Genomic DNA, 8,873 nt, shown 5'->3' with positions numbered 1-8,873 from the left:
TGTAACATTCAAGGTGCAATGATTACTATGATCATTCCCCAATCAGCAATCAGTTATTTTCCTGCCTTCGGCCTTTTTTCTCTTCATCTAAGTGCCATTATCCATATGTCCTCTTATTTATCATTTGTGTGAAATCCACTTGAACTTCTATAAGGCTATATTGTGGCTATTAAGTATCACATGTGGTCATCATTATGCCTTTGTATCACAAAAGTGGTTAGAAAACTCGAAAATTAGTGTTTGGCAAGGTGAATATAATGGCCTTAATCCCTGTTCATTTTTCCACTTCGTTAGACACCAGCTCGAATTTTATTTCTGGCCTCCGTTCGTTTGTGTGTGATCCACTCGTTTCTTCCCACATACGCGCCAAAACCCCAGCCACCACCGTCTCCCTCCTGCTCCTCCCGTTCGCTGCCATCCAATATTTGCCGAGGGGAAAAAAAAATATTTTGCGGCGAGGACCCTCAAGAATCACTTCACTGCTGATGTGACGCGCGGTGGAGAGACAGAGCAAAAGGGAGAGATGTCTGTGCAGTGCGCGGCGCACGCGGTCCGGGCGCTTGCCGTGCTCCCGGCGCCAGCCTCCCCTCGCCGCCGGGCGACCTGTGTGTTCTTGTCCCTCCCGCCGCGGCGGCTGGGGCGCGCCGTCGCGCCCATACGCGCCGCGAAGCCATCGTCACCTCCTTCCGCAGCGCCCGCTGCGCAGCCAACCGGCGCCTCTGCCGGCAAGGCTGCCGTCCCGGACGACGAGTTCTCCCTCGCCAAGGTGCACGGCCCCGGCTATTTCTTGCTTCTTGGAACATGGTCGCTGCGCCTTGGCCGTTGTCACACCGAGCAATCGAGTCCTTGGGTGCTGAATCGCTGGTCATTTGTAGGTGTCCTTCGGTGTGATTGGGCTGGGAGTTGGGATCTCGCTCCTGTCGTGAGTTCTGAATTTTTCTCCAGTCTTATCCGTCTAAGATATTCAGAATGCCCTGTCATGAAGGCCATGTGTGCTTGCATCTCAGGTATGGATTCGGCTCGTATTTCAACCTGCTTCCCGGCTCGGAGTGGTCAGCGCTGCTGCTAACCTACGGGTTTCCTCTCACAATCATCGGCATGGCCTTGAAGGCAAGAACTCTCCCTACATATGTACATGTACAATACATTACTGGATAACATCTTTAGGGACTATCTCGTTACCTCTAGGCTCTGCAGGTGCCTCTGACAATCATTTGTCTTCTCTAAATCATGTGCCTCGAGGTTTCGTGCTTGAAATTAAGTCTCGAGATGCAGTTTGCACTGAGAATCTCAATTGAATGATAATGATTTAGTAATTTAGGTTGAAAGGTGCATGATTTCTTTGCTGAGGTATGTTTTGATTCTGAATTTTCTATATGCAGTATGCAGAACTGAAACCAGTGCCCTGCATAACCTACGCTGAGGCTCTTGCTCTAAGAGAAAAGTGTGCCACCCCCATTCTGAAGCAGGTAATCTTTATTCATCAGATCAAACATGACTATTTAGTATGATGTGGTGAACTGTTTGTATTCCGTTATATTTTCATCTTAAGCGAAATTGGGCTACATAACCAAATATTTGCTGAAGGCAGAACTTCAAACATGAGACAAACTTGAAATTTGTTTGAAAGAGCGGTCCTGGGAAAAGAAACTGACACAATTTCAACCCCACCTGATGTTTGTACCATCATAATACCGCATGATGTCACAATTTCAGCCTTGAGGATTAAAGTAGAAATGCGTAACACTAGAAATCTTAGTTAATTTCTAGAAATCTACATGGAGCATCTAACAAAGGAAAATAATAGACTCCTTGGTTAATTTTTTACTTTTCAATCTGTGACTATCACTTATTTAGTTACATCATGATGCAATAGACTGATATAAGTGAAATATGCAAAATTTTGACATCACAATATCACTTAAAACTTACCTCCTAACAACCACAGTCCCAGATAGTTACTACGACCAGAGCTTGATGATCTATTTGATTTTGATGCAACACACTATGGTACCTTAGACCATTGATTAAGTTGTTACACATGCTTAATCATACTAATTAGGAATTATCGCAATGTCCAGCATATGCTTTTGAGCTAATAGTGCAATACCTTTTAAGTTTTTGCACTCAAGCCTGAACTTTGCCTTTTGGTTAAAGTAATATTGTCATACATTTGCACGGAAAAAGTTGGAATGATCTGAACTGACAAAATAGCTTAGAAGGATCAAGCATACAATCAAATAATAGCAAATTTTCTACAGTACATTTGTTAATCTGACATCATTGCTTATCTCTAGGTCAGGAGTGATGTTACACGTTTTAGATATGGTGATGAGCAGCACCTGGATGAAGCGCTACAGCGAATCTTTCAATACGGTTTGGTAATTCTTCAGTCGGTCCATTTACATGAAATTATCATGGTTTTAGTTCATTCATATCGACTATTTTCGAAACTCAGCTAATGGTCATTGGTGCTATATGTCTTACAAAATGTCTCTCTTCATAGTAAGGACTTTTGTTGCTTCCTCTTATGCCTTCTTTTTTTGCCCTAAATGATAGGGTGGTGGCATTCCTAGACGTAATGCGCCTATTTTACAAAAAATTCAAGAAGAAGTAAGTTCACTGTGTCTGTTTTATTCTTTGGAGTAGCACTCCATATATTGCAAATTGTGAATAGCATATTTTATTGGTTTTGTATTTGCGTTGTTTTTTAGAGTTGAGTAAAATTCATGAATCAGGATTTTACCAACTACATAGTACAAGATGACTTCAGATTCAGACTGTGCACACAATTTGTGTGGTACAAATAATTGTGGAGTTGACATTGGTATCGTTATAGAATGTTGTTGAAACAATTTATGTGGTTACTTCAACCAAAATTCAATGACGAAAAAATATTTCCAATAAAAGACAATTAACTTTAGTGTTCTAGTACTGTAACCAATCAACTGCTACTTATTTGAGTGATCAATCAACATAATGGTGAGTATCAAAGAGGAATGAAATTCATATGAGGAAACAGATACCATGGTTTAGGTGGAACTTAAGAGAGATTATGGTTTCTTTAAAAATTTTGAACTAAACCTTCATTTTGTTTTTGAAACAAACTATAAATGCCACAGTTGATTCTCTGCTACCAGATAAATGATAGAGCATCCAATTGAGAGGATAAAGTGTTCGGTACTCCCCTCTCTTAAGACGAAGCCAGGGGGCCACATGGTCTTTTTCTGATCCAATAAATGGAAAAAAACATTATTTGGTACAGATTAATGAAGTCAATGAACTCACTGCTATAGATAATTCGAAAAATATAGTTTGCTACAGGTTAATCAATGTTCCATGAACATAATGCTGCTATGTCTTGTTACCGAATTCATGAAGTAGGTATTGCACAAGAAAAATTTAGATAGTCTTTGCTATCATCCCTATACCTTTTGGACTTTCCAATGGATTACATTTCTGATTGCCATCTTCTGTTCTTTCAGTCCAAGAATATTTAGTTACATTACAAATTATCTGCATGAGTTATCAAATGGCCAGCTCAATTCCCTCGATGCATTTCTGTATACAGGATTCACAGTAATATTTGAATGTAGGTAACTGAGGATGGGAAATACAGTTTAGTTCTGGTATTTGAAGCCAAAGCACTGGAGCTATCTGATTTTGAGAAGAGACAGGTGAAACTGCCTCCTTAGTTACCTGTTTTGGCCTGAAGCATGAAACAATACCAATTCTGTGTTATATAAATATAGAAACATTAGCAGCAGTTTGGAAATAGATGAGTTTTTTGGATAATCAACTGCTTCAAAAAAAACATACCTTAGAAGCAGTTTTAAAATAAAAAAACTAGGTGGTCCTGTAAATAAGAAGAAATAGGCACCCAAATTCGAGTTGGAAGAAGACTCGAACATGGGTGGTTGGGGGTGTACACCCACAACTCCCACCAAACTAAGCCTAGCTCAGTTCCTTAAAACCAAGTAGGGAGCTATTTCCAGTGTACCGCGACTTGGACAGTGGATACCCCAGTTTAGCTGAAAATTATAGGATGTTGTAGAACAAAACACATCTTGTTAGATAAAAACACACCTTTTATTTTACTTTTTTTTGCGAACGTGCCTAAGCACGTATTGCATTAAGAGGAAGAGAATAACAACGACGCAACTACGAGAGAACCTGTAATAGAATTAAGTGTGTAAAATTATGAGTATTGATTCCTCCGTATATTTGTCTGCAGGCAAAATTCACCTCCTTTTTTGGTCCTGGTATTAAGGCGGAAATTGGTTAGTTTCGCTAATTTTTGTATTGCTTCAGAATACTATCAAGTATGTGTACTCTATCTCACCCATTGTTGCAACATTATTGTACCAATGCAGGAAACGGTGGCGATGATCTATATGAAGTTCGCCTTATCTCAGAGACTACTTAGAAACAAACTTCGGGAAGTTCCTCAAATACAAAACTGTCAAACCCGGTTTAGAAAAGGTAACCGAATGCATCCTATATATGCGCCAGGATCAAGTTCCACAGATACAGTAGACTTCACAAGTGTATACCGAAACAATATTCACTTAAGACTAAGACCGACAGTCTTAGTCTTAAGTGAATAAATAAACTTTTATAATTAGCAGCGGACTTCAACTTCACAGGCAGATGATTGGGAGGCATACGCTTAGTATTCTTCGGAATCTTCAAGGAACTTCAGACAATTATCTTGTTTTGAGCAGCATTATTTTTAATAAAGCAAGTGTGAGTGCACTTATGGTTGGTACTCAGCAAGTGGAGTAAATTATATGACATGCAAGGCTATAATTAAGGAAAAGCTGATATGATTTGACTGTGATAAGCATTTTTAGTTGATCAAGTTTTATTAAGCAGACATTAACTAAGTGTAAATATATACCAACCCTTAAATAAATAAGAGATAAAATAACATCAACATAGATAAATAGATAAAGAACATCGATTTAGATTATCTTCAAGTTTAATTATCATGTGAGTGTCTAAGCCGCTCTTAACCGTGAGCACGGCTGATATATCAATTTTCACTCTGCAAAGGTTGTACACTTTACCCACAATTCGTGTTTCCCTTGATGCCCGGTTTGCAAGACCCTTAAACACTTCCAAGGTGAGTGGCAGGGGCTTATTATAAGACCTTTACAAAAATTCCCTAACTTGTAACGGTCCGCTAAGTTTTCAGGCCGTAGTGGTCATAATCCTCCCTAATAAGGAAGACGCCCTACCCAGGATCATATCTACACCTCAAGAGGACCGAGCTATACCCCATCAACGCACTCCTCTCTTGCCCTTTCATTAAGGCCATTACAAGCTAAAGTTTCTAATTAATTAGCCGAGACCAGAGCCATGTAGTATTGCAGTTGCACTGTTTTTCTGGATGGTCTCCATGTTCCAATTAATATAATAATCTTAATTATCACCAATAAAATATTCCAGAACATGAGTAAACCAATGCGGCATGATTTTCAAATTATCCAACCAAAATCTAAGTAAAAGCAACTAGCATGACTACAACATAAATATAATAACCCAAGTTTAATCAAAGAAGTTCAAAAGAAACTAAGCATATCCTTAGTTTGGGATCCTTCATATTCTAGACGCATGCATGTATATAAAGTAAATGTGTGTGTTTATAAAGTTATTAGGACTGAAATATGATCAAGAACCACTTGCCTTCGTCAAAGAATGGCTGCTGCTCGGGAACGTCTTCAAAGTTGGGCTCTTGTGGACCCTCGAATTGCGTACCGTCTATCATAATACACAAGTACATACAAGCAAACAAATACAATAAATAAGAAACAATACACCAATCAATATAAACTGAGCAAAATAATGTAATAAAGCTACTGCATATGTCGTAAGGATCGCGTGAGCGCAAGAATCGATGAAAACAGAGTTAAAATGAAGAAGTTAGGGATAAAACATGATTCTAGGGGCTTATTTATAGAAGATTTGAAACTAGAAGGGTTCTGACCGAAGAAACTGAGGGCTAGATCATAATTAAACCTTAGACTTAGGGGTTAGATTATAAAACAGAAGGATCTAGGACTGTTGGTTCTATTTTTGAAAAAATCAGGGGGCTAAACAGAAGAAAAATGATCTATTCGTGAATACTTTTGAACTACCGTGGATTACGGGTTGATTTCTATAAAACTCAGGGGCTAAAGCGCAAAACAAACCTTGGTTGACCGGTACCTGGATCTATTGACTCGGGTTAGATCTACTCTAACCTGTTGGATCTAGATCTGATGGCGTGGGACGGTTTGGGGGGCGGGTTGCGGCGCAAGACGCCGGCGGTGAGGGAGAGCGGCGGCGGCTCGCCGGGGAAAATGCGTAAACGTGCTCCCGGCCCCGGTTTCGAGTGCGGTTTGCACTGAGAGATAGCGGGCGTCACAGGTAATCAATCTAGGGGCTTTGGGGGCGGCGGAATCGGCGTGAGCGGCGGCTCGGGAACGACGGTGAGGTCGCGCGAGCACAATAGGGCAGGGAAGAGGGGAAAAGAGAGGCCGGCGAGGATCCTCACCACCACGTGAAGCTTCAGGGCCGCTGGCTCGACGGCGGGGAACGGCGGAGCGGTGGTGCGGTGAGCTCCCAAAGCTTGGCAATGGCGGCGGCTGCGGCTTGGGGAGAGCTAGGGCACGGATCGGGGCCTTAAATAGGGGCGGCCGCGAGCCTAGGCGTGCGGGCCCGTGGCCCACGCGGCGAAGCAGCGCCGGCCTCGGGTGCGAGTCCGAGCCGGACTTGCGCCTGACGTCGGGGACGGTCCTGACAGGTGGGCCCCGCCTATCAGTGAGAGAAGGGGGGAGGAAAGGAAAGTCCGGCGCGCGGGCGACCTGGGCCGGGGAAACGTCGCTGGGCCGCGCGGAGGAAAGGAAAGAGGAGAGAAAAGAAAGGCCGCCTGGGCTGGGCCGTGCAGGAGAGAAGAGAGAGCCGGCTGGGCTGGGCCGCAAGGAGAAAAAGAAAGAGAAAAAAGAAAAAAAGAAGTGGGCTGGGCCCAACTAGAGAATGAGACAGAAAAAGAAATGCATTCAAATGTATTTGAGTTTGAATTTGAAATTTAAATTCAAATGTTAGACAATCAATAAAACAATGCAAAGGGTCATGAAATGCACAAAACCTATAGTTCCTTATATTTCTTTTTATATTTTATTAAATTGCTATTAATTCATGATAAATGCTTTAAAATCAAAATGAGGAGATAAAAACCTTATGGGTCCTAAAAGGAATTCTAGCAAAATTTATTTAAGTTCCTAAATTCAAAATTAGGGTGTTACAAAAACTAAAATTATTTCTTCTTTTTCTTTGATCCGCAAATTTTACATACATGATGTTAACAGTGTCATATTTTACCCTTCTTTTTGTTTTGGCTTCTCAGCTTTGATAGCTATAATTGGTTGTTGACTCTTGACTGCGATCTGACACTTTCATACACTCCAAGGGCTTGTGCAAAGAAAAAGCTATTGTAACATAGATGTAAATGGACTTGATTGGGAGTGCTGTCCATATAATTGAAAGGTATTTAGCTTTTTCTTTCCATGGAACCCTTCAGGATGTTTGAATAACGTTGGATTTGGCACATCCATCTCTCTAATATGCCATGTATTTTTTGTGCATTTGTGCGGAATGCAGTAGAAGCAGAACATTTGGATATTAGGATATATTCAGTTCAGACATTGTTTCTTGACACTAGAGTTTGTAATGTTCTTCAGTGGTGTAGCATACATAATGCTGTACTTTAGCATGCTTTGTGGTTCACCCCTCTCCTGCATCCACATGCAGAGGAGTGAAACATTTCAGGGAAGGATCGACACATGAGTGAATAATATAGAGAATTGCTGCAACAGATCTGAGGACCACAGAAGAGTAATCAATCAATCCATTCCAGGATCTGGATCTAGGCAACACTGAGCACTGACAACAGTAGATCCTTCTTCTGGTAGGCCAGGTTACTGACAGAGCAGATGACAAATACTAGCTATTACCAGACGACAATCATGTGAATGTTTTCTGTGCTGCATCTAGAACCCATGATTCTGGGCCCCAACTCCAGAAGCAGGACGTCCAGGTGAATCGGCAGCAGGTTTACAGGAAGGAATGTCAGGACCCTGCGTGGTTTGCTAACTGGGAAGCATAAGCATAACAGTAAATTAGCAGCCGTGCATCTACTGAATACTGACGCAGACTGACACTGCAGCTTCTGAAAACAAAAACGGCACATGCTGAATGGAAGATCATGTGAGCAGTGGCTGCAGTTGTCGTGCGGCTTCCACTCGCTCATGTGTGACTCTCATGCCACATGCACCCTTGACGAGCACCAGCTTTTCTGGTGTGTGCTTAGGCTAGGCTACTAAGGGATATTTAGGTTGTGATTGCTACTACATGATGGTCAAATGAGGAATCTTATGACCAGTCAGCCACATCTGCTCTCTTGTACTTGCAGTATTATTAGCAGCTTAATTCATACGGTCTCGTAGCTGATGGAGCTGATCCGAATCGGGCTTTAAGTGATGGTGATGTGTCATGGGAGATCCATGTCAAGATCTCTACAAAAACAGGTGGTCCAAAATTATTGAGACAAAACCAAATGATGACAAGCACAGCATCTTCAAGCAGAAGGAAATGTAAAATGTTTAGTGGGGGACGAAAAATGATTTCACCAAACAATGTCAATGTCCAATAGAAAGAAAAACAATGAACAATACACCAGATGCTAAAACCCCCAACCCATTTTTGTCCCACATCAGCCAAGCTCTCTAATAACAGAATTGAACAAAAATCACACCCTAGCCGAGCATTCAAACGGCCACAGTGCGTGAGCCCGTGGGCCAACGCATGTTCCTGCTCGTCGCCGCCACGTG

General features: G+C 41.8%; 1 protein-coding gene across 9 annotated transcripts; it reads left to right on the top strand.

Moving 5' to 3' along the window:
• The first annotated feature begins 419 nt into the window (after positions 1 to 419).
• LOC112897430 (thylakoid membrane protein slr0575-like) lies at positions 420 to 8,502 on the top strand. Of its 9 annotated transcripts, XR_003229662.1 has the most exons (12): positions 421 to 766; positions 876 to 922; positions 1,008 to 1,110; positions 1,383 to 1,469; positions 2,298 to 2,381; positions 2,560 to 2,613; positions 3,597 to 3,677; positions 4,232 to 4,280; positions 4,374 to 4,482; positions 7,391 to 7,530; positions 7,795 to 7,951; positions 8,038 to 8,502. XR_003229662.1 is itself a non-coding variant. In XM_025965721.1 (9 exons), the coding sequence occupies exons 1-9, from the start codon at positions 524 to 526 to the stop codon at positions 4,424 to 4,426; spliced, it is 801 nt and encodes a 266-aa protein (XP_025821506.1). In that variant the 5' UTR covers positions 422 to 523; the 3' UTR covers positions 4,427 to 4,772. The 9 variants fall into 9 exon arrangements, 3 of the variants coding, with proteins under 3 accessions (XP_025821508.1, XP_025821506.1, XP_025821507.1); XR_003229661.1 differs by having other exon boundaries at positions 7,860 to 8,502; XR_003229660.1 differs by having other exon boundaries at positions 7,795 to 8,502.
• Positions 8,503 to 8,873: the final 371 nt, after the last annotated feature.

The sequence above is a fragment of the Panicum hallii genome, chromosome 6, assembly GCF_002211085.1.
Source record: "Panicum hallii strain FIL2 chromosome 6, PHallii_v3.1, whole genome shotgun sequence".
NCBI lineage: Eukaryota > Viridiplantae > Streptophyta > Magnoliopsida > Poales > Poaceae > Panicum > Panicum hallii.
Note: the sequence above shows the minus strand (reverse complement) of the source record. Positions and strands in the feature narration are given on the sequence as shown.